Source organism: Micropterus salmoides, unplaced genomic scaffold, assembly GCF_014851395.1.
Source record: "Micropterus salmoides isolate LMB-PRFRI ecotype aquatic unplaced genomic scaffold, ASM1485139v1 Ms_hic_scaffold_17, whole genome shotgun sequence".
Taxonomy (NCBI): domain Eukaryota; kingdom Metazoa; phylum Chordata; class Actinopteri; order Centrarchiformes; family Centrarchidae; genus Micropterus; species Micropterus salmoides.
Window position 1 is genome coordinate 28,151,873 of NW_024040817.1, and position 27,192 is coordinate 28,179,064.

The following is a 27,192-nucleotide window of genomic DNA, read 5'->3' on the forward strand; positions in this document are numbered from 1 at the left end:
TGCTTTAATATCTAAAGAAAGAGTGGGCAAAGCTTGATCATTTTTGTAATTTCTGCGTGAATAAAAACAGAATTAAGAATGTGGGAGAAAATCAACTAAACAAACTTGAGACCTGGAAGATATTTTGCTTTGAGCCATCTCTATATGGAACATGGTAAGACTGCATATATCTGTGTGTAGAAAGAGAAACCTTCCACTCACCTCTGGCACTCGCTCGCATGGAGAACCAGGTCCTGGTTGCTCTTGGCGCTGACGGTGAGCTCATGCTCTGTTGGGTTGAAGATGTCGAGCAGTAGATGACACTGGCGAGTGCTGTGGACAGACACAAGAATTGAGTGTACAACAACAATCTCTCTGTTCACTCAAAAACTCAAGAGTAAATAAGATGCCATTGCACAGGGTCGTAATGGTGCACAGCCCTGTTCACCGTTGTGGATAGAAGACGTCTTTATTCATTATAGACAAATACATAACAAAAAGCTCACAATGCCTCATGTTCTTTAGGGAGTCTCAGTTGCCCATACAGCCTACGCATAATGACTTGTTAATGTGTATGTGAGATCATACTTTATGCATGAGGTTACAATTGCTTTCTAAAAATATTCGGCCACATACACGCGCACAGCAAAATGCATGACATCAAGAGAAGACACGGTGTGAAGTGCTCATCAGTCCTTGTCATAACATCAAAGGTGGCGGTACTTTCATCAGGCCCACGAGCCTGGCTGGAGCAGGCCATCTCCACATCATTCCGGGCCTGCTTTTCTCATGCAGATCATAACAGGGCCAATTTGTGATTTAGATCAAGACAGGAGAGATGACGCTGGATTTTAAAGGAGTTAATTTTAACCCCCAAGTAGATGTTTTTTTCCCCCCTGGTAATGACAGATGAAAGGGATGGACATCTCAGATACAGAGAACAGACTGTCCAATACAGCCAGTGAGCGGTTACATCAGTAGTTTCTGTAGGTGTAAAGGAGAAATGTGACTAAAGTCTACATTAAACCGTACAGTCTTTTTACACATACTTTTTATCCATACTGCTTTTGAAGGGCTGAGCTTACAGAGCTTGGACTAACTATAAACCCATAAACATAAAATATAACATAATCCAGTGCTGTAGTCCCTACATAGTACTGTTGCATCATTAGCTTAACAAAGCTTAAAAAGAAAAACAATAATTGTTGCAATTTATGTGACCACAGTTTGTGTTATTGCTGAACTGTTTTGCTTTATACTGGTGTTATTGGTGTAATATGTTGGCCAGGACTAAATATGGAATGAAATTTGAGACAAAAAAGAAACATTATATATACATACAAGAACATAATAATGGATACATAAATGAAGAGAGTGTAGTGAAAACATTTTATTTCTAAAAACAGGGTTGATTTTTTCAGAGATCGAGAAGTAATTGCAAGGAAAAGAAATCTACTACTCTGGACTGGATATTAAATTATAAGATGTAAAAGCTAACATGTAATACTTCCATTAAAGTCATTCAAACATAAATGCCACATTTGTGCAGCTTGTCCATCAGTCACACACACACTCTCTCCTCTCCATTGGAAGTGGTCGAAATGGATTTCAATGACAAATTTTCAGAGGCCTTCATCACTGGTGACACCAGCAGTTCCTTCAGGAATTTATTTTCTCAGTGGTAGTAAAGCATGTTACACAAGCTATCATGAAGTCCTGTATGTTGAACTTCCTAAACACTTAAAGGCCTGACTCTAAAACACACACACTATACACATTAACGTTTTTTCCCCCATATGGGTATTTATGCTCACAATCCGTAGACGCTAAAGGGAATTGTTGGGTCTCTATGATCAATGTTACAAAGAGTACCCTCTAGACCTGAGATATGTTGGTGCCATTTAATAAAACTGAATAGAAAATTTTAATTGAATAGGCATGCCTAATTATGAATACATAAATAATTTAAATTAAGTGAAGAGAAACATCTGAAAAAAAAACATCAGCAATAGAAACGCAGTGTGCAAAGACATATTCCATATGCACACGTAGAATAGCTGGTAGGTTGAATGTTTATGAACATTAATCAAAGAACTAATTTAAAGATAATTATAATGCATTGTACAAACAGCCTTTTGGTTATTTTCTGTACAAGCTTTGAAACAAAACTACTCCGATTTAAAAAGGAGAGATATGTATAATGCTCCAAAGCAATTACAATACGTGGAATCAAACTGCAAAAGCAAAGATGTAAAAACGCATCCTGTGTACAAATGATATGCTGCCTATCACCCCATCTTTCCCTCCAGGTCACACTAAGCCCCCTTCCAAGTTAGCTGCTTGTATCTTAAATCTCTGGGTTAATGGAGGCTTACGTTGAGCTTGCCTGAGTGCCTAATAAACTGCTGGAGCATGGTTTTTTAAGGCCTAACCATGTTTCTTTAATTGTCTCGTTGTCTTTGTTGGCGGACATGATTAACGGGCTGAGTGGGGCGAGGCACTGATTTATAGGCCAGGGCGTTTAGCTGAAGTGATCAATCAGACCACCCAGTTAAGAAACACAGGCTCATTGCTCATGCCGTAAGTACCCAAGATAAACTGAAGGAAATGAGCCAGGGATATAAGCACAGACGATGTGGATAGCCCCCTTTTGATAAGAGTTACCACAGCATGAGCCTGAAAGGCCGTTGAGCAGCAGTGGACAACTTCATTCAAAAACGGTTGCTGGGACTGCTAAAGAAGGATTAATTTAATAAATGCCCCTGTCTATTTCTGAGAACTCTACCACACTAACAAATGAGCCATGAGGTCAGTATTTAGCATTTACTGAGTGACTCTCTAAATGTGGCGCCACACATTTCAAGGCCAAGACCACAAAAAGACATCAATACAATACAGACAAATGCCAGCACCACAGTCTGATCATCTTTGTTCCTACGTTGACAGTATAGCACAAATCGAGCAATGAAACTGAGTGGGCATTAGTTGAGACTGGGGACGTTGTTGCTGTGAGGTAGTGGGTGGTAAAAATGGAACACAATGTGGGAGGAGGCAAAAACGCAAAGATCAATGGAGCTGGGCCCACACCTCAGTCAATTCTGCAAATCTGCGATCAATAAGTGCTGATTTTGCAGCCCTACTTTGGCACAAAAACATAACATATCCCTTACACACAAAATGTAACGGCCTTAATTATCCTGCTTGGATTTAGAGTACTTCCAACGATGGGCTATTTTAGCTACGGGAGCCAATAAGGGACAGATGACTATGCTTTTATGTCTACATTTTAAAATTTAATGACAAGTGAACATTTGCTAAAAACTAATTGCTGGCTTGTCTGCATGGGCACCATGACAAATAATAAATTGATATCAAATCATAAATTGTCACTAATTAAAGATCCAGTTCACCCAAATACATTTTTCTCCTTTAACAGTAATTAGCCCTGTAGACAGATTTAGTTTTATCTGCCCCAGCTTAAGATTTCAAAGGGGCTGTATTAGCATGGGAAACAGATGTTTACATTGCCAAAGCAAGTGTAAAATAAAAACAATGTACATAAACAGAAGAAGTGTGATTTTTCTATGTCTATTTCATTCTCTGGATGTCTGCTTCCACTCTGAATTTAGAAATGGATGGAATTGTATTTGCAGTGTTTCAAGCATAAACAAATGAAAGATTCAAAAGGAACATATCTGTCCACAAACTCTGTCATTGTTACCCTTGACAGTCAACAGGATGTGATGTAAAATATTTTCATAGGGACTTTGGTAGAAAGTAGTTCTAATGAAATCTATGACATCTGTTAGCTAAAGGCAACAGAGCAGTGGAGGGTTTCCTTGCAAACGGTTACAATTGCTCACGAGTCTATAGATGATGTACACTTTCTGAAAAACACGTCAGAGGATCAGTTAATTTCCCCCAGTAGAGCAAGGGCAACACAATGTTGAGCAAATGGGATTTTAAGAGGTCCCTGTAAAGTATGGACGACTGAGTAATTCACACATCCTGCTTCACAGCCACTTTCTTTAACAGATCTGTCACCTTACGTAAGGTCAATTGCGAGCAAACTAAAAAGAGGTATAAAATGGCATAATGGGACAAAGAGAGCAACAAAAGGGTAGAAGACACAAAGAGAAATGTGGAGTGAAATAATGAAAGAACACAATACAAGGGAGGCAGAAGAGAAGAAAACTGATTTGAAAACTGAAACTGAACAGACAGAAGAACTGAGACAAGTCAGAGAGCGTAGAGAGCGTTTGAAGAAACGATAAAAAGTACATCTGTCTAGAAAGTCAGAGAGAGACCATAACAAAGGGAGACAGAGAGAAACAAATGAGATACAGAGGGTCACAATGTAATGCAATCACAGTGACCCTGTACGAACTAAAAAATATTAGGCTGTTTCACAGAGGTGGCGATTACTATGCTCATTTTTTAAGACCTTGTCGTGGATTATACTGTTGCATTATACAGTAAGATGTACAATATCCAGCACTGGACGATATGGCCGAAACAATAAAAAATAAATCACATTTTTAAACTTAAACATTTACAGGGCGTCATGTGCAAGACAGTTTCAGAACAGATAGTGAGCAGACTTTTCTGCTCTAATGCATCTGCTGTTGCAGACAGCTGGCAAGCTAGAAGTAGAATCTACACACTCCATGTCCATGAGTCTTTTTTTCCCCCTCTCGAAATGTAATTGTTGAATTCACTATCAGATAGCCAGAGGTAGCTAGCCACCTGGGGGAAGGGCACACCTGGAGTCACTACAGTCCCATAAAGTGCAGCAGGTGCACACATAGTTTAACTATTCACGTCACAGTTTGCGAGACAAGTTTGAGTGACTCATCTAATGTTTTGTTCCACTGTTCCAGTGTACATACAAGGTGGTGACAAGGTAATGTGAGGGAAGAGAGAATGAGATGGAGGTGGATAAATTTAAGACAAATACGTATGTAAGCTAAAAAGGGAGGAGGATGAAAAAAAAGAAAAAGGGTAGTGAGTTCAGCTTTGGAGAACCGCTGACTGACAGCGAACCATCTACACAGTGCTGATTTTCCAAAATGGTCGGAGCTATCATATTAGCTGCATCGCACCATCCAATTCTAAATACAAAGAGGGTAATTAACTTCTGTGGACAGTTGAGAGATACATATTGATGGTACAAATACTTCTGTTGGACAAACTTAACATATTGTCCAGGTAGTGAGCAGGCTAGTTTGATAGCAATGTGTCCGTTAGCAAGCCAAGTGGCATGGCAGGCCATTGTAGCTGGTTGACGCTAGCATGTTGACAGCTAGCTAGCACGTTTAGTAGAAAAAGCTTGCCAAATAGCAACGCAAGTAGTCAGTACTGTACATCACCAAGCTTCCGGCTCCACCTATTTTGCAAGGATGGACTACTGACTTTGTGCCATTTTCTGGTCTCACTGGAGAAAGTTGGAGGAAGAGCAGGACAGAGACAGAAAGAGGGACGACAGTGGCACAGAGTGAGAAGCGTCTTTCTCTTTGTGAACCTGTATTTTTCTTAAGGTGCAATGAGTATTTTTATTTTGCCTGCACCTGTTCCATCTAATTGCACTGATAAAAACAGTTCTATTCTAATTATGCTGTGATGCCAGGAAGGCAGAATAAAGATTAAAATCAGATTCTACCAGCATCTGTCATCCACAACAGCTGGCATCTACTGTATGAAGGCCTCCCCCCTTCAGGTAATTAACCTCCTACAAAATAATCTGAAGGTAGCAGGTATGTCTTCCAACTACAGTCGCTAATTGGAGTGATGCACATTGTCAAAGCCTGATTATACATATGAAATCCACTGGTTACCTTGCTTAAATCTTACATAACTAGCACCAGACTGTTGCTAAACATACCTCTGTGCTGTGAACGTCAGACAGGCCGCTTACATTTTGGTATTCTGCACAACTCTGCATTGAATGCAGGGGGAAAATCATCGAGAGTGTTGGAGACAGTGACGAGAATATAATCTTTCTCCTGGGAGAAGGTTGTCCGTACATCTCCACTCCACCACACTAGCAGTATGTCAAGGTTGGGAGAGCGGTGCTTTTAAAAGGGACGAGAAGAGTGTTGACCAGTCCCTCACAATGATGCAGCGGGACAGAAATCTGGAAAAAGTCTGTCCACTCTTTGTCTCTCTATATAAATGCATTTAAATGTCATGCCTTGAAGCATGCTGAAAGATACAAAGACAAGTGGACATCGTGGCTATATTTATATAGCAACAACAGCAATAGTCCAATTATTTAATTCAATATATAAACAAGAAATAATTTTTGTTAAGCTGTTTAATTGGGTTGTTAATTGGTCCTTTAATAAAATGATATCCTCATTAACTGTACATGCTACTGGGTAGGTTTGTTTCTTTGGCGTAGGCTACACATTTACAGTAGCCTGTATTGTTGTAGCATTAATAAAGCTCTTCGGAGCACCAGAGAGAAATCGACACATTTAAGTGGCACCAAAATGAGGTTGCGGAATGTGCGTTGTAGGTACCAGCTCCATATTAGTACTGGGTTCCGGTACCCAACCCTATACAGCACACAGACTGACTAAAAGAAGAGGACTTCTTTCATCTCTCATTGTACCTCAAACACACTTGTGGCTATCACTGGGACTAACGCTGCTCATTCTACTCTGATGTTTAATAAAGTTGTGTTAAAGTCAAATATCCATCTATCGTCAACCACTAGTCTTGTGTACAGGGTCGCTGGGTGCTGGAGCCGATCCCAGCTGACATCGGGCGAAAGGCGGGGTACAAAGTCAAGTCAAATATGTCCTCTTTAATTATGACTTATTTGAGTTAGGAAACTGGAGAATGCTTTGTACATATCGACACCCTACTTAGAGTATTGCCTACATAGATTTAAAATAAGAACACTGCAAAGATAAAGCAAGTAAACAAGAGTGTATGGGAGGAAAAGTTAGACACAGAAAGATTGGGAGAACGGTGCTGCAGAGAGAGGCATAATAGGAAAAAGTAAAGGATGGAGGAAGAGAGAAAGGGAGGTGAAGAACAAGTGAAAAGAAGAGCAGCCGAGGTAGAGAAACAGAGTCGAGATGAAAGAGACAGAGAGCAAGCAAAAGGGAAAGGAAGATACAGTAAATGCAATGCGCAGCATGATAATGAGACATGGAAAAGAAAAAAGAATGGATGAGGAAGAGAATGGGGGAGACAAAAGTAGAGATACAGTAATATGTTAGTATGACAGAGAAAATGTATTCTTCCGCTTTCTTACTGTAAGCAGCTACTACTGTACTACTGTGTTCTTTAGGAACTGAGGACATGGCAGCTAAATCACACAAAGCCACAAGGACTTTCAAAAAGTCAATGTATGTGGAGGGAGGAAGCGAGAGACAGAGAAACACAAAAACAGATCGAAAGGATAAGTTGCTGTATTATTGAGCAATTTCATACAACCGCTTCCAAATTCTCTTTTAACTCGCAGCCAAGAAGAAAGTCAATAGTACTTATCTCAACAAGTAAAGTGTGTTACAGGGCTTTAATGTCTATCCCTCCAGGGGGGAAATTCAAAGGTAATTCTAACTAATAATGTGTGAGTTTGTGTGTACGAAGCATGCCATTATGAAAAAGTGATTTGTGAAGGATTGTGATTGAATTCTAAGAAGTTCTTAATGTCATTTTGAGTACTAAGGTCATCTCAACATCTCTTATCGAGGCCTTGTAGAGATAGTAGAGCACTGCAGGGATGAGGTATTTTTGCAGGCCAACCCAGAAGTTAGCATCGCCCTGGTTCCCTTGAAAAAAAGCTAATTTGATTTTTAGATAGGATTATTGCAGAGAATAAGCTCTTTGGCAAATAAACGTTTAAGATACTTACAAACATTTTGTTTCAGCAAAATCATCTTCGCAAATGCTTTTTCAAGCAATGCACTCACTTGAAGCAAAAAGCTAACATCAGGCTATAAACTAACTATACCACAGTCTCATGACTTTGTCATCACCACTAAGGTCCCAACTTGCCCTGATCTAGCTAGTGGTCATGTGTCAAATGCCTTACAACAAGACTACCACTGGAAACTACTATAAACTGATAAATCTACAAGTTGGAGTTTGCAAGAGCTCAACTATAAACACACTGAGGTTGTAAAGGCAGACCGGTGAGTAGATCAGTTGCCATATGTCCAGCCGGATGCCATCGAATGTACCTGACATAACCTTATGTTAACCACAGACCTTGTTTCAGGCTTCAAACCAAAAACCCATTCAAAAAAACACTGACTTGAACTAACTCATTCCAGGTTTTAGGACTCATTCTTGCAGTTCTCTTTGTCTATACTACCATCAAACACACACACACACACACACACACACACACACACACACACACACACACACACACACACACTTTAATGCAAGGAATTCCATGCAGGTTATCCTGAAAACATTTTCTTCATATTTCAGAACTGGGAGAGTTTGTACATATACTTTCACAGGTATCACTGCTGGCAGAAGTAGGGCCAGATATCAATCGTAGCAGAAATTCTCAGAAAGTAGTATTGATGCAAAAGCCGGCCATTCACTTCATGTAAAAGACAAACATGACTCATCAGACCAGGCAACCTCCTTCCATTGCTCCATGGTCCAGTTCTGATGCTCATGTGCCCATTCTACAGTGGACAGGGGTCAGCATGGTCACCATGACTGGACTGCGGCAACATAGCCCTATACACATGCACTTTGTGTTCTGACACCTTTCTATTAAAACCAGCATTATCTTTTTCATCAATTTGATGTACAGTAGCTTGTCTGTTAGATCGGACCACACGGGCAAGCCTTCGATCCCCACATGCAACAGTGAGTTTTGGCCACCCATGACCCTGTTGCGGGTTCACTGCTTTTCCTTCTTTGGACCACTCTTAATAGTTTTGGAGACGCTCTGACCCGGTCCTCTCGCCATCATAATTTGCCCCTTGTCAAAGTCGCTCCAATTATTGCGCTTGCCCATTTTCCCTGCTTCTGACACATCAACTTTGAGGACACAATGCTCACTTGCTGCCCAATATATCCCACACACTGACAGGTGCCATGGTAATGAGATTATCATTGTTATTCACGTCACCTGTCAGTGTTCATACTGTTATGGCTGATCTGTGTAAATGTAGAATGGACAGTTGTGGGTGTTATTATTTAAGGACTTTGGAAACTAAATTTAGGTTTGTTAAACATAGTCAAAAATAAAAAAAATAATGGCCTCAAAGGACTTTACAATCTGTACAACACACAACACCACCTTCCTTTACATCCTCTATTCAGACAAGAAATAACTTTCATCTGAGAGGGGAGATCAGTCTTGGACTTGGCCCTGGAGGTTTCTTTAGTTTTGCTTATGGCTTATTACTTAAGGTTTTGGTTAGCATTTGCTCAGGATCAAGAACCACTAATGTGGTCCTGTCAAAAAAGTCACTAAATATAATACTGAGCCATAGGAATAAACTTTGACTTAAAAAGACTTCTCCTTAAAAGGCAGTCTCCTTAAACCTTTTCCAAGGCCTTCAATGTCAACACATAAAATGTTTTGATATTAGCTTCAGAGCCAACAGATACTGTATGTCAGTGTCATGAGGCAGAAAGTGCTAAGGGCGTGATAGAGGTAAGGAAGAGGGCGGTGATGGTATAGCAGCCAGTACAGCATGTATGCATATATATCAGCGCTGAGCCAAGATGGATGGCTTAGACCGCAGATATTATTACAGCTAATGATTCACCTCAAGTGGCTATTACTCGGCTACGATCTGTCTCCCTTGCTTTGAGTTTTTCCATTAGAATTGGGGAGCTGAAAATTGGAGTGAAGTGAGACACGGGGAATGTGTGTGTGGGAGGATGAGTGCGGGAGTCTTCAGTAATCTATGTTTGTGTGCACGAGAGAGAGAAAATGTGAGAGCATGAGAAAAGACATCCATTCACGTCTGTCACTATCTGAACTGACTGGTGAAAATAGCATTTCTAAGTCTTCTGGTTTTGATAGCAGAAATGTCATAGTGAGAGTGTTGCTGCAGTGGTTAAAGAGAAGGTCAAGATCTATTCACCATATCAAGACAGAATGAATTTGCTGTATTTGTATCATATGAGAGATGAATTGAAGCTTTGGAATTGAGATTTATCAACAATTACTGGGACAAGAGCTTAGCTTTTCTGGTACTTCAATGAAGGATGTGTAGTGTTGCTCTCTTATCTGAGAATGATGGATGGTTCTCTGTGGTTGTGTGGTATGCTTCGTAGTTTCAAGTCACCAGTTGTGTATGGTGGAGGATGATGGGATTTGTTTTTGTGACAAGTGCAGTAAAAGAATGTGCCCATAGTCAAAATAATTCAGCTCAGCTCTACAGAGTGTTTCAAGCCTCATCTTGAACATTGTTTTTATTTTCCAGTGGACAACTCCATTCTAATAAACGCCATTTCCAACAGCAGCAGCAGTAAGCTGATAGACCCACTTTATGCTACCTGCCCAGCTCTAAACAAAAGATAGAAAAAGTTGATTGCTAAATGGTGACCCTGCTGGAGCACTTGGCAGCTCAAGAGCCAGACAAGTTTCTCCATCATGTTAATTTCATAAGATAATAAATCACTGTTGTGTTCACAGCTTGTTGCACTGCCCCTTTAGATTGGTGCTCCTTTGATGAGCGAAAGGCTTAAAGCAAAGGCTACTCCTACATATATTCACTTTTAATTTGTGGTGGAATTGTCCCACTACAACAACCTACAACAGCAAATATACTGAGCACAGCAGTTGCTGCAGAATCCATGAGATGCTTTGGTGCATGTACACATGCCTTTATCCTACTTTTTCTCACATTTTATAAATGATTACTTTCCTTGAAGATGGACTTTAAACAATATGTTTTTCCAACTCTACCCTAAGACAGCCCTTACATGCCTGTATGTTGAAAGAGTAAACGGGGCGGCTACACTGTAAGAAAGCAGTTGGTCAAATTATGTAGGTATAGACAGATTAATGGTTATTGCCCGGACGAAACGCCAGCCATAAACCTTTGTACTGCCAGGATGGAGAAACCAGACTGCTCATATAGGCTTTAGCCAAACTTTGACATGCACTTGCTCTTACTCTACGAAAGGGGCCAGTATGGTAAGCCGCAAATAACTTTCCTTGTTCATATGAAAAGTGAGTATTGTGTTAAGATTATTTAATTCATTATTTTTGAATTAGCAAACAGAGCCCAGAGTTTGCATAAACAAACAAACACCAATCCATATACCGTATTAAGCCACAGAAAATGCAGGTTAGTTCTGTGTGTTACCTGGTTGCAGGAAGAGTGCTGACTCTGGTGAAGAACACAGACGGCTCCACGTCAACATGGACTCCCAAAGACAGCTCCCTGTAGTAGCCCTCCACTTTGCCTGCTCCTCCTGAGTACTTGAAGTTCAGTACTGCTTCCAAAGTCTGCAAAAGCACAGGATATGGATTAACATTTAGTGATCCTCTACCAGGGATTCAAAGGAACATCTGTATGGAGGACTGAGTGTGATTGGGGTCAGAGGTCACAGCCAGCAAGTTGTGTCCTGCAATTCCATCAACAAAACTAGTTTGTTTTTAAGATGGATGCATTAAAAGTCATTACAGTAAAATAAATGCACAGCTATTGTGCTGCTTAATGAAATGGAAGTATAACGGTGAGAGGTGTGGAGGGTATGATTGGTGGCTCCAAACAGATGATTCAGAATCAACATGTCTCACAAGAGAGGAGAGGGCGGTGGGTGGGTGCAGTGGGTGGGATTTGCTGGCTGTGTTCCACAGTCAAGGGAGGAAAGTGGACACACAGAATAACTCAGAGGTACTCAGAGGTATTCTGTGGAGGGGGCGGCACAGGACAAGCAGCCAAGTGGGCGAAGGATGGGGAAATTAAAAGTGGCAGTTTATTGTGAGGGAGCACTAGCTGACTCAGGAAATGGGCTAAAGCGGGCTAAAGAGAGCATCCAAGGTCATGCTTTTCTTCCTATGCAGCCTATATCATCTCTCCACATATTGCTGATGGAGGCACTGGCTGTGCCTTTCCAGAACAAATTTCACTGATTCCTTGATTATTTTCAATCTTTATCGCTTCTTGTGGGCGTGCAGAGCGCCAAGTGGAATGATTCGGAGCCTGCTGGCTAGACGTCTGGCCTATTACAACCTAATGAGAGAGGAACAGCACACTGAGCAAAGAGAGATGAAAACATTAGAGAGGATTATTATTATTGTAGACCAAGCACCTTAATTCTACATTTTCACTTATCTTGAACTGCTAGATTTCACATCTTTGCTATATTTTTATGCAAATGATCTTATATTTTCCTTGCCCTAGTCTATTTTTAAGCACCATGGCTCTATGGATGACAATGTTGGTCAGTCCTGCATTATGGTCTCAACTGAAATACAGCATCTACTCAACTATTGATGGATTGCCATGGAATTTGGTACAAACATTCATGGTGCCCAGATGGCATCATCATGACAAACCATAATGGCTTTGGAGATCGCCTGATTTCCATTTAGCGCCAACAGCTGGTAAAAGTTCTCACTTATCCAGTGTAATATCCCAACATCTACCGGATGGATTGGCCCAAAATAGTGTGCATACATTGATAGTTATCAGAGGGTGAATCAAACTAACTTTGGGGATTCTTTGCCCTTCCTTCTAGCGCCACCATGCAGTGCACATTGGTTTTAAGTGAAATTGCTCGACAACTATTTGGTACAGACATTCATTTCCCTCAGGATTAAAATTATAACTTTGGTGATCCAATTTCATCTTGCGGAGGCACCTAGGGGTTAGGGCGCCAACCATGAACCACAACATCCCTGATGCACATACCTGCTACAGCATCAGCATGTTAGCATGCTGAGGTTAACATTTAGCTCAAAGCAGCATAGCGCTTGAGTACAACCACAGAGCCGCCAGCATGACTGCAGACCCGTAGTCATGACTAACATTAATCAGAGCTTATTGTAAACTATAGTAGATTTACTACGGGTTCCAAACAAAATTTATTCTAGGATGAACACAGCTTAAAGTAAGTAATCTGACATTGTTGACACTGGCCCTTTTATCATCAGCATGCTAATTTTCAAAAGAGGGAGCCTGCCCTCATGATGGAGGTATTTCATAAAGCGTGTTTGAATCCTGACATCCTCTCTGAATACCATTTTCCCCACTATTTGTCTTCCCTGAAGGTTAACAGTGGAGCCAATCTGCCTTGGATGTGGAGGAAGAGCAGCAGCCCTACAATTATGGCAGGAGACAGACTCATGCTGCGCTGGCAACAGAATGAAAGCAACTGATGACGAACTGTTGATATGAATCTCATTTGAATTGATTGACTGAAATCGCTCAGATTCCTCGAGCAAAGCCTCTGGTTGGAGTCCATTTCCATTAAAGTCTGTGCTTCCTCAATAAGAATGTTTTCTTCACTTGTTTTCCTCCTGTTTGTTAAGGGACAAGGGCTGGTGTTGTTTTATTATTTAATTATCAACAAATCCCACGAAAAGACAAAAAACAACAAGTTTATCCTTCTAACAATATTGTCCGTGTTGCCAAAGCCGGATACAGCCACAGAAGGGGCTGACATATTGCTTCATAACAACAAACACAACCAGTGTATCATATTTATATATTCTGACACCCTTTTATTAATGGTGAGGATTTCTTATACTGAGAGCATACATTATAAAATATGCAAGTTCATTTTTTTTCTTTTGAGCAGTAGAGTGCCGTGTTACATGCAGCTACGTGATCCTGTGGCTGCCGGTGTGGTACAAATAGCCTCAACATGATCCTCTTGAGGAACAGTGATTGTCTCACAGACACTAGCAAACAGCGGATGTGCACACCGATTCCCTTTTCAGACCGGGGTAGACACAGAGCTCTTCAATACTCTCTCTCTGCTCTCGGCCCCCTCAGGACCCCATTTCAATCACACTGGGCTAAAAATAGGCTCTCCTGTGATGAGCTGACTGTGTTCAGAGTGGGCTAGTAGCAAAGCAGCCTAAGCAATCAGCCTGACCGCACACCTGCATTAACTTCACATGCATACAAACAACATGATTAGTGAGAATGCCCAGATTAAGGTAACACTTTGGTTAAGGTGTTCACCATCAACAATCCCCAGACTGCATGCGCTTTTTTATGTTCAAGTTAATGTCTTGCAGCCAACGAGCTAACATGAAATAGCAGCACATCCATAAAGTTAGCAAGTTGACTCTGTAATGTCTGTTATACAGCGATATTTACTTAGTTTCACTAACATTAGCCACAATAATCTTCTGGTCACACCAGAACATTAAATGATTGATAAATAACACAGCACTGCTAATGTGGTTACACCCTCAAGGCCTCAGTATGCTTTGAAAAAATGTTTGTCAGTTTGCCTAACAGAGTATTTTTGAAACATAGGGGGACTGCACCTGACAATAATTGTAACTTACAAACACAGAGAATCAGTTTGAACAGCCATTGCCCAGGTGTGCGGGGCAATCTCTCTTTTTCTTTTTGCTATGGTGCATCAAGACACATTGATTGATTGGGCTTACAGACATCAAGTCGTTTTATTTATATAGCCCTGATTCCAAAATTTGTCTTAGGGGGTTTGATAATCTGTACGAAATAGACTCTCGAAGGACAGACTTCTCAAAGGCAAGTTCACCGTGACACACTCAGAGAATAAGAAGGCCTCTCACATTACTATCAGAAACATAATGCCCAATCTCTTGCCTTTTTGTGGCCTCCAGCCTTGCGATAACAGTGAGAAAATACTCTTGCCAGTAAGACTCGAGTTGTGAAATGATTACCCGCTTTACATCAAAAGCAAAGCTATTCCTTATGACGGCATTGAGAGATTATAAAGATTTTTTAGAAGAATTTTTGCTGATTATTGACGCCAAACCTTGGTAACGGGCGAAACAACACTTTACATAGGAGTGGGTCAGGATGTGTATCGTCAGTGCATGATACTGGTGTCAACTTTGTTGTAAGCCAGTTATAATTGCCCATTCTGCAGTTTCATCAGTTTTTTTTTTATCATCTACGCAGGTCACTAGACACAGGGCAATTCTTTAACACTGCTCGACCTCCACCCATTACGGCTCGAGAGCTTACTGTAAAAAGGGCATAAAAAGGTGAATCCCTGCTCATACAGTATTCTTGTCCCGACATAAACACCGACTTGCTTAGATCTAAACATGGTTTGCCCTTGCAGGTAAGATGCACACATTCTGCAAGCTTTTTGATGACAATGCATTAATCCTCTTTGAATATTCATCAATCATTTGTAAACTCCTTTGTAAACAGCAGATCCTTTATTAATATGACTGTATTGTTTAGCTCCCCAAACTGTCACTGGCTGTTGTCCTCCCTGGCCTTTGTCTTATCTTCCAAAAAAAGTACTTCTGAGATCTGCTGCTAAGCATCACAAGAAATGACATGGAAAGTATTAGACTGGATTTTTACCTTGAATGCCATCACAAAGTCTCTGAAGACCAACTGTCATATTCATTCATACAGGCGCAGCATTTGTTTGACAATAGAGGTGAATTCCGAACGTCACGCAGTTTTCTCTCTCTTGGACATGACGGGTGAACCAAAAAGAAGAAAGCTGAAGGCTTTTTGAATGCTTTGGCACTGAGATAAAGATCCTGACACATCTTGCTGAGGAGATTATGGCATGGCCCCATGTCCCCTGACGGGAATACTAAGATAAAGCAAAAACTACAAAGTGTATTGCTGTTTTCACATACATTTTGAGAAAATAGTTACTGAATAGTCAGAAAGTGAGTCAAACTTACAAAGAATGTATATGACTAGTACATTAACTAACCCTAGGCACAGCAACAAGACACAAGGAAGTTATACTGCGTCAGCAAGGTCTCTCCCAGGCAGACATTTCAAGGCCAAAGAAACTTACAGCAGCAGATGAAACACACATAATGCTTACTTCCCTCCACAATCATAGGATCTCTAGCAGTGCCATCAGCCCAGAACTGGCAGAAAAAAATGGGACCCTGGTACACCAATCTATGGTCCGGAGAAGTGGTCTTCATGAAAGACTTGCTGTCAAAATGCCATTGCTCCGACATGGAAACAAGGCCAAGCGACCCAACTATGCATGGAAATACAGGAATTGGGGTCCAGAAAAATGGCAGCAGGCACTCTGGACTGATGAGTCAATATTTGGCTTCAGCAGAAGGTAGTTTGTTCTCCAAAGGGCTGGAGAGCAGTACAAGAATGAGTGTCTGCAGGCAACAGTGAAGCATGGTGGAGGTTCCCTGCAAGTTTGGGGCTGTATTTCTACAAACGCAGTTGGGGATTTGGTCAGAATGAATGGTCTTCTCAATGCTGAGAAGTACAGGCAGATACTGATTCATCATGCAATACCATCAGGGAGGCATCTGATTAGCCCCAAATATATTCTGCAGCAGGACTACCCCCCCCCCCAAACACACAGCAAAAATTATTAAGAAATATCTTCAGCGTAAAGAAGAACAAGGACCCTGGACGTGATGGTATGGTCCCCACAGAGCTCTGATCTCAACATCATCGAGTCTGTCTGGGATTACATGAAGAGAGAGAAGCAACTGAGGATCCCTAAATCCACAGAAGATGATGTTTGGGCCAACCTACCCGCAGAGTTCTTTCAAAAAACTATGTGCAAGTGTATCTAGAAGAACTGATGGTGGTTTGAAGGCAAAGGGTGGTCACACTAAATATTGATTTGAATTAGATTTTTCTTCTGTTCACTGACTTTGCATTTTGTTAGCTAATAAACATTATTTGTTAACATGTCTATTTTTGAAAGTATTCTTACTTTACAGCATTTTTCCACACCTAAAACCCTATGCCTAAAAGATTTGCACAGTATTGTATGAAAGGTAACTTGGTGCAGTTTTCATGTTAAACAATTTTTACATGGCCAGGTTTCAGCACCAAAATACACTATGTGTATCCTTAAAAGAACGTATTACTTGCATTCCCTATTTACAGTCCTTGCTTGGAGCTTTGTTTGTACTTTATGTTTATATAAGATTTTGTCCAAAGACACTACATTTTACAGCCCCATTTTGTGATTTAACCTAACAGGACAGACTCCAGCATTTCTATACACATTTTAAGTGGTTAATGTAGATTTAAATAAAGACCAAGAGGCTTGAGGTTACCAAAGAAAGATAAATGCTTCAAACCAAAATTACTTTTGGCACCTGTGCAGTCTTTCTCCTCCTTTCTGACAATTTTGGTGTGAGGAAACTAACACGCAGCTAATGGTAATAATTGCAAACACAAAAAACTATATTTCACCACGCTATTCCCACAGTCTCAGCAAAAATCCACAGTAAAAGGCACTGGTGTGAAACATCATTATCTTCCTGCAGACGGCCGAATTGGAAATGGCGCAAAGCCCCCGTTTATGGGAGATGCACATCAATTTCAAAAACAAATATTTTTCCAAGCTTAATTTGGAAAAATAAAGTGGTGAATAACGTGTTCCACTAGCTACACACACCTCTTTTTTATTATCTATCCATAGATCCCAGGCGGTTTAATTTTGAGAAGGTTTTCCCTCATAACTGGGACAGGTGGTTGAATGGTGGGTAGATAGAGGATCACAGTGTACATTGATGACTTGATGAAATGGAAATCCGTGTGCCTAATTGTCCTTATAACGAGGCTTGACCCCTGCTTAGGTTGCATCTGCCTAGTGGCAGGGAAGAGAGCCATCAGCCAGGAGAGCTATTTAGATGCCTGGTGGCCCCAGCTTCTGCGGAAAACTGAGAAATGACTTGGGGGCATTGGGATGCAATATGTCCATTTGGAGAGCTGCTGGGACTGCCTCTCATATGTACACCTGGCTGTCAATCACTGAGGTAATCAGTTGGGCACCCCAGGGTTCCATCTTGAGGAGAAATGGGTAGAAGGTATACAGCATCCTGAAGATAGCTTTATACCTGGCTAAGGAGTGAAATACAAATCAAGTACTGACTAAGTTGTCTGCTCTTTCCACAGATAAGTGCCAGAAACAGCAGTATAGCACTTTTCCCGTATCCCCGTTCATTACTGGAGTCTAGTTGTGATGGCCTCTAAAAGGTTTAAACTTGATGCAATATGCTTGCAACAATATGAGCAAATGAGATCACTATGCTTCCTTTTATACAAAGCTTATTGATGTATAATATCAACCTTCTTTTGGGTCTGCCTGTCTGCGCTTCAGAGGCACTTTCATTGAATTTGTGGCCTTGAGACAGCTTGACATTATCATGTTCCTGCTGTGCTTGTTGGCAATAGATGATTCATGAGAGAAGAGGGCAGGAGGGCTGATAAGAGTGAATATGTTCTCTATCTGTCCCATGGTGTAATGACTTAGCAATAATCGCTGGATGATGAGTAGCGAGGGCGCTGTGAACAAGTCTGTGTTGATTTGACAGCTGATGGGGGTTAGAGCGTCTAAAACTCCTCAGTAACACCCAGGCTGCATGCAGACCAAAATAGCTGATACAGCTGACGGGGAAAAGTTTTTTTTCTTTAGGAAAAGGACGCACTGAAGCACATAAGTTTTCATAGCATGGTATAATAACTTCAACAGCTCCAAAACCACCCCCAAACCAAAATCTGGAACAGCCCCGAGCCGGTCCACTTAATGATGGTCCTGACATTTCTGCCCACAGCGTTTATAATGTCATGCTCTGCAGCCCCTCACAGTTAGGGTTTGCCTCTGATGTGGCAATTAGAACGGAGACATTTTAAAGAGTGGGTGAGCAACCTGCCCAACTACGAGGAATCTGTGACAAAGGGGGTTATGGGATGTCAGGCTCAAATTATTATAGCAGGTGGATGGTAGGAAAAATATTTCCACAAAATGTGAAGAGCGCCGTGCCGACATAAATTCCCTCCAGCAGCTGTACTTAGCTGCATCAGACAGGGAATCCGATTGTCACTGTGGAATGAACAGCGAGGAGGAGAGCACTGTGAGGCTGCTGTGATGTCAATAATCATGTTTCCAACGACAAAACCCTGCTTCAGCTGATATTAAGCTTTAATTTAAATCTCTTCAAGTCAACGTCACCGGTCATTAAAATCATGACATGATACAGGCTTTTTGTTTATGTATTTATTGTCTAATTTATCAATACTATACTTACCGTTAATGGTAAGCTCTTAACCAGAATATCTCATTTTAATTTCACACATGCAAGTGTGAAATGTTTTACCATCTGTACTGTTATTAATATCCAGATTTTCATAGGATGGTGTCTTATTATATCTTCATTGTGGTTTTTGACATTTTCTGACAGTAAATAAGATTTAAAGGTGACAAAATGGCACAAAGGATTAACTATTAACAGATTAAATCTGAAGAAGTGGAAATAAGTGCTAGTCAGAGGTTTTGCCACCTGTTGGCACACATGTTTTTTAAATTGGAACATCTAATAGCAGAAGATGATATATGCAGTGAGTGTCTGATTTTCAGTGTGCAAACTGATGTTCATGCGCTGACTGCATGGGCAGGTAAGCCAGCCAATCATTTCATTCTGACTTTCCCCAGAACATTTTGAGCGTAAAACACTTTCCTGCATTCTGGTGGATTCTTCTGTACCAATTTATGGTGGAAATCTTTATTTATGTAAAGGTAAATAAAAAATTCAGGTGGTAGGTGTAAAAAATATTCAAATATAATGGAATTTAATGAGGCAAGGCTTTCAGGCATTCTATATTGCTTAAATAAATATAACTTCTTCTCATTTAATATCATCCCTGCCTGGTCAGCACACATGTAGGCATGATTTCGCCTTTGGTCTTTTTTTGGGGAATTAACCTCTTTAAATGTGCATGTGGGCGCCTATTCACGTCAATGATACATTAATTCATTTAATTCATGTATACACACCCTGCAATGGGTTGCACCAGCTCTGCGTCAGTTCCCTCCTAAGTTAGGAAGGCATGAAGTTGAAACTAGAGGTTTGGTAACTACTAGTTAGTTTGTAAATAAATCAGCTACTTAAATTAGCTGCATCATGATTACTTGGGTCAGAACCAAACTAGTTTGGAGGTAAAGTCAGAACTAAAGCAAGTGGCCCAATCGCTAATCGAAGATATGTGTTCCATCGTCATGGTTAATGTGCGCATTAGCTTTCTGGCCGGCATGAGCCGCTTGGCATCATAGCATATTGTAGCAAAGCAAGATCGATATTGAATTACTCTGAACAAAATTATAAACTCAACACTTTTGTTTTTTGTTTTTGAGCTGAACTCAAAGATCTAAGACTTTCTTTATGTACACGAAAGGCCTATTTCTCTCAAATATTGTTCACAAATCTGTGTTAGTGAGCACTTCACCATAACCCCACCGCCACCATAGGCCACTCGATCCACAATGTTGACATCAGCAAACCACTAACCCACACAACGCTATACACTCTGTCTGCCATCTGCCCTGTACTGTGAATACCGGGATTCATGCGTGAAGAGAACATCTCTCCAAAGTGCCAGACGCTATCGAATGTTGTCGAATGTGCTGGATGTGGAGGTCCTGGGCTGGTGTGGTTACACGTGGTCTGCGGTGAGGGCGGCTGGATGTACTGCCACATTGAAAACGCCTTTGGAGACGGCTTATGGTAGAGAAATCAACATTAAATTCACAGGCAACAGCTCTGGTGGCCATTCCTGCAGTCAGCATGCCAATTGCACACTCCCTCAAAATTTGCAACATCTGTGGCATTGTGCTGTGTGATGGAGCTGCACATTTTCGAATGGCCTTTTATTGTGGCCAGCCTAAGCCACACCTGTGCAATACCCATGCTGTCTGATTAGTATCTTTATAACGCACACCTGGGAGGTGGATGGATTATCTCGACAAAGAAGAAGTGCTCACTAACACAGATTTTGACAGATTTGTGAACAATATTTGAGAGAAAAAGGCCTTTTGTGTACAAAGTCTTAGATCTTTGAGTTCAGCTCATGATGAATGGGGGTCAAAACAAAAGTGTTGCGTTTCTAATTTTGTTCAGTGTATCACAATAAATTAGGTCTCTACTGAATTACTGTGTTTCAAAATGAAAAACAGAATGCTGTGGGGCAGAAAAACTGCAGTTTTACTATTAGTGAGTATAATTCTGTGACATTTATGATTTACACCTACACTAGGGCATGTCTAATTATTTAGTTGTTACTTAGAGATATGTTGTGACTAATCTCGGAGGTGCAACCATTTTTACTTTAGTAATGCATAAATCACAACTTAGTGATAATTCACATTATAACTAGGCTACGTTACACACAGCTGGTGCAACAGGCTGCTGGACTAATCAGTCCTGTGTTTTCTGCTCATGTTCAATTCACATTCAAAACCTGTCCCTATCTGTGTTCTCTGACATTTTAAGAATAAAGTCATAATGAAAATAAGAAGCAACTTATTCTATTATAATTTACTTCTTGAAATATTGTAACTTTTTTCTCATTATATCATAACTTAATTCTCAGTGGCCCTAATACTCATCTTAGTTGACAGACTACAATTCTGCCTTTTGGTTTGTGTTCTCAATAATTTGGGTCTGACTGTTAACCATTTGTGTACCAACATTTTATCCCATCGACTTGTCTGAGCTTTTAAAAACAATATCACAAATGAGAGTGTCCTCCAGCCCACTTGATGTAATACCTACAAAGTTTTGACTGAAAGTAATAGATTCTGTTGGGCCCCATTTGATCTCTGTTTTTAACGGCTCCCTATCTACTGGTTGTGTCCCTGATTATTTTAAAACGGCTTGCGTGAACCCACTTTTAAAGAAACCGGGTTTAGATACTTCCCTTCCACAATATTTTAGACCAATTTCAAAACTGCCTTTTATTGCAAAGATTTTAGAAAGAATTGTGTCCAAACAGCTGCTCACTGTACTGGAAAACAACAAAATATTTGAAAAGTTTCAATCTGGTTTCAGGAAGTACAGGAAGAACAGCACTGAGACTGCCCTGCTTAAAGTCACCAATGGTGACTTTAATGTCTGCTGATGATGGCATGTGCTCAGTCCTGGTACTCCTGGACCTTAGCGCTGCTTTTGACACCATTGATCACAACATCAGGTTAGACAGACTGAGGCACTGGGTGGGGATCTCTGGTACTGCCCTAGAATGGTTTTCATCCAACCTGTCAAATAAGTTTTGCGTTTCTGTAAACAACTATGTCTCTTTGTTCTGTCCGGTTAAATATGGTGTGCCTCAGGGGACGGTCTTAGGACCCATTTGTTTTCCTTGTATCTGCTTCCGCTTGGACATATTATCCATAAACATGGTATTTCTTTTCATATTTATGCTGATGACACACAAATGTACTTGCCCGTCAGATCCACAGACCCTATTTAATTATTAAGTCAACATTGTAACGGCAAACTAGCAGGCTAATTCCTTAAATATAGCATATTGATTTGAGCCTATTCTGCTAGCAACAAAGCCCACTGTATATCGCTTCAATCATTCAACTAGTAACAGTATCTTTTTTTATAGGCACTATTTATTTATTCTGTCAAAATATGACGTTAATTCCGTCCATACAGCTAGCCACATCCATTCACAGAAAAACATAGTCGTTGATTAAGAGTGTAACTTAGCCTCTGTTCCAGTCATTCTAAAAGAAACACTCACACACACTTCTCGTTCATAATTTACCTTTGAAGAATGTCATTACGGCATGATTAATAATAATTAATATGATACCATAAAGGGCAGGTTTGCGTCTCTGCTTGAGTAGTAGTCTTTGCTGTGGCATTTTACTGCAATCAGCTGAATTTAATGGGAAAAACTCACAACTGTGGAAACTGGACTACAATTTGAGCCTCGTGGGAGTCTGTAGTACAATGGACGTTACCGGCGGAATTAATAAATAAATAATAGAAGCCTGGACAGAGACTTCATCGCTCATTACATGGTCAACACTTTCTCTCTCACACAGCAGCCCACTACTTGCCCCAGATGTGTGTGATACTGCAACAAAGTTTAAGTTTTAAAATCCTGAAATAAACCAACAAAGACTACTACTCAAGCAGAGACGCAAACCCTTTATGGTATCATATTAATTATTATTAATCATGCCGTAATGACATTGATGCGGTGTGCAGCATAGTTTGTTTGGAAAACGTGTTTATTTTAGTGTGTTTATCTTTGTGATTAAAAATAATGGTTGTTGGTAAATGAACCCCCACAGATGCATGATTTTACTGCTTCAATAAGAGCTGAGACCCTCCTTATGGACCATGACTAGAACCCCGCTGGACTATGTGGACTATCAAACTGTACAATCCATAAAAATGAACCCACATGCAATACAACATGTATACCTGCATCGATAATTTTGTAAATATCCACTTTTTAAAAATGGAGACAATAGCCTACTGTAATAATACTTTTACTTTATTCACTGTACACACAGATTATACAGTTAGAAAAGGAGTTGGCAGCAGTGGCTGATTTGCATGATCCAAAACATTTGAAAAAAAGTCTGAATGCATGGGTCTTGGCATGTTCCATCAAAATATCTACCACTATCAATATTTGTACATCTAAATCACACAAATTAGGATATGCCAACAGTGGCTGTGGTGAGGAGTAGTATCTTTATGTGGATAACTGTTTAAATAACCGTGTGTGTTAAATATCTCACTGCTCCAAAACAGCTGATTCAAACTATCAACTTGTTATGAATCCTGAAGCTGCTTCAATCAGCTGTGTTGAAGGAGGGAGAGATTAAATCATGCAGGACAGGGGGTAACTTTCTCCAGGAAAGGGTTGGGAAACACTGTCATAGTATATAAACTTAAATTAAACTAAGATCAATTCATACAGCCAGCAAAGTCTTTGCACACTGTTTCACGTTAAGTGTGAAAAGCTACACCGAAAGGTCTAAACAATATAGAATTTTATTTTATCTTCTTTTGGACAAATAACTAACCTGAGCGTCGTCAACATGTTAAAGAGGTGGCATTGTGCTCATTTTCAGGTTCAAAATCTTAATTAGGGGTTGTACCAGAACAGGTTTACATGGTTTCATTATCAAAAAACACCATATTTTTCTCATATTGCACATTGCTGCAGCTCCTCTTTTCACCCTGTGTGTTGTACGCTCCGCTCTTGAGCTACAGAGTGATGCATCTTACTTGTACAAAATCTTTGTTGGGAGTTGCACATGCGCAGTTCCCAGGTAAGGACTACTAGCCAATCAGAAGCAGAGAAGGGCGGGTCGTAAGAAACAAGGTAGTGTGATCCAAAGCCGCTTCAGACTGCGACCGTAACCTAGCAGATGGTGTAAGTTATTACCAGTCCACAACATCATTGTTATACATCTTACCATTAGGACTAAACGTCGAACTGTTGCCGGTGTTCTGACGATCTATGCTGCCTTGCCGAAAAATGCGCAAATCGATACTCGACTCTACTCGGCCCTGCTCCGTATTCCACTGCAGATAGTATCCAGAGATAGTACGTAGCTTGTCGTCACAGCGACGCCACACACAACTGCCTAAACATAATGTTCAATGCGACACACGCGCCAGCAATCCACACAGCTTTTAAAATATATACAATCTACGGTTAAAACGTTTCAACATTCCTCAGAATATAAAGACAGATAAGCGGAATGAAAACCTTCCAGCTGTGTTTTCCTCTGCCGTTGTTGCTGCAGCGGTCTGTGTGACGGCGGGAGCAGAGGGCTCTGTGAGCGGGCGGCTGAGGTGATACGAAAAAAAGTACCTGGAAGCAGGTACAGATGCAACATTTCTACAATGGAAAACCAAACAAAGGCGACTCGAGCCAAAGGGCCTCCGCTCAGACTAGCTTGGTTTAAGGGCGTGCCTGACCCCCGCTAGCTGCTTGGCAAGCTTTATGACACGTTTTCATTGTGACGTCACAAGTAAAGGAAGTGAAGGGCTGGACTACAAATTAACTGTTTTCAAGCGGATCAGAGCAGAGCTTTCTGTGGGAGATGGGAACTCCCTTTGGGCTGGACTTAGGCTTTTTCACTTTGCAAACCTGTTACATGCACAAAAAAGATATAGAACTCAATAAAGGAGAGGGGAAAAGCCAAAAAGCAGAATACCACCTCTTTAAGACAAATGCAAACCTATGTCCTTGCAAAATGTTTTACAAAAACGAACACACAGTAGCGCCATACAGTATAGCTTATGTTATCCAAAGGGGAGAAAAAAGCTAATCCTGCTACTTCAGGAGCTAACGCTAGCCACCATTGGAGTCGCCTAACATTACCTAGGTAGAACGAAAAATAACCTAACTTACACACGTGTAACATTCTGTAATTTGTGTGATTTAGATGTACAATATTGACAGCGGTAGTTATTGACGGCCAACATATACCAAGAGCAATGCATTCAGACTTTACTCAATGTTTTGGATAATGCTAACCAGTCACCTACCGCTGTCTCGATGTGTAGAGTAGCGAAACAACGGAGAATGCATCACGTTACGTCCTGTGGGGACGTAAAAAACTGACTGGCCTGACAGTGGAGGTCTGCAGTTGGACCCCTCTCTGTATTTTAATCTTTTCAATGTTTTCTTGCTTTTATCATGTATTTTTTTTGTATTATTGTTTTTTGGGTATTATTGTCTTGACACTTGTTAAAGCACTTAGTAACTTGTTTTTGAAAAGTGCTCTATAAAGAAAGATTATTATTATTAATCGATTGCTGTAGCGATGTAAAGAGAATTTCAACAAATATAACAAGAAATGCGTCTGAAATAAATTGCCTAGCCCAGCTTTTCACTGTGTGCAAGTGTTTTAGAGAAGTGTTGATTCAATTGTATGATTCTTTTGTGGTTTGGTGTGCTTTTGAACTGTACAGAGAGGTGTTTCTGTTATTTAGCTGACCCTCATTGATCTAAATTGGGTGGTCAAAATAAACACCTGTCAAAAAAATCTATACACAAATCACTCTACAATTACAATGGCTATTACACTAGGTCAAGTTGGTGATAAGTCAAACATTTAATGGAAAAGACTGACAGAAGCTTCAGCGGCTTGGTCATATTCTGTATTTCTATACAAGTGTATTTTAGAAGCCACAAAAGCATGACACACTGTGCACCTGTATTTAGATACTTTCTGTACTTTAATTAGTGGAGGACACCAACATAAAATCCAAAATCACACACACAGACAGCTTTTATTCATGTTGTGCTGGTTTGTTTCAGTTCCATTATGAATTCACCAGCCAGTAGACAAATCTAAATATATTTTGAAAAAATACCTGCGAGGCAGAGTAAATATTAATGCCTTATTAATTCTTACCATTCAAAACGACCTGCATACTGTATGAAGGCTTTTTGTTTCAGCTGATTATCTACCTTTACAGTCACCTGAAGGTAGCGGTGTTCCTAGAGTCTCTAATTTCAATCAATCAATCTGTGGTTATACACACCAGGTCCACTGCGTAACCACCACCAGAGTATTGAAAAATAACCACACCGACTTCTGTGCTCTTGTGCATGTCACATTTGCTGGTTATGTTTCATTATTCTACACAGTTTTTTGGTTTATTCAGTGCAAATCAACAGGAGTGTTGGAGACTGTGACATCGTCAGGACATATTGAACACACAGGTCACACAGTTCCATGAAAAATCTGCATCTCTGAATCCCTTCAGGACTGCGCATTCTCACAAATTCTTTCTGTATCCTCATCCTACAATACCAGGTTACCAGGGAAACAGCTGCGTGAAGGTTGTGCAAATATTTAAAGCCACAGCCCCCTGGTTGGTCAGAACACCAGGGTCCTACAGTATCATGGCCTTGGCATAACCCCGCCACATACTCCAATCACAGTCGAATCCTGATGTGCAACCTCTGTATACACTGATGAATCCTCAGTTAATTAATTGAAAATTAAGAATGTGAGTGATCAGTTGACGTTATTTGAGTATCCCCCAGACATCTATCTCATCCATGTAGGTGTTTGGAGTGGCTGACATAAAAGGTTGAATATCATTGTCCAATCATCGTCAAGTCGTGTTCCGTGAAGTCCCGCCTTTTTTTGGAGCAATTTCAGTCTGGTTGAAAATTGTCCACATTGCTCTTTCACGTAAAGGCAGTTTTCTTAGAACTGCGGGCGCTGCAGTGCAATCTCTATGGGTTCCGGGAGGGCTCGCACTTACGTGTTTACGTCATGCGCCCAGCAGCAGAGCTA

At 40.6% G+C, this 27,192-nt stretch overlaps 1 protein-coding gene across 3 annotated transcripts in view; it reads right to left on the reverse strand.

Annotated features, from left to right (window-relative positions):
• trappc9 (trafficking protein particle complex 9) overlaps window positions 1–27,192 on the reverse strand; it is a 219,418-nt gene that overhangs the window by 96,359 nt on the left and 95,867 nt on the right. For all 3 annotated transcript variants that reach the window (XM_038724731.1, XM_038724732.1, XM_038724730.1), the window contains 2 exons: window positions 11,286–11,428; window positions 202–312 (listed from right to left, as the gene is read on the reverse strand). In XM_038724731.1, coding sequence (XP_038580659.1) covers window positions 202–312; window positions 11,286–11,428 — 254 coding nt within the window. The remainder of the gene's footprint in view (window positions 1–201; window positions 313–11,285; window positions 11,429–27,192) is intronic.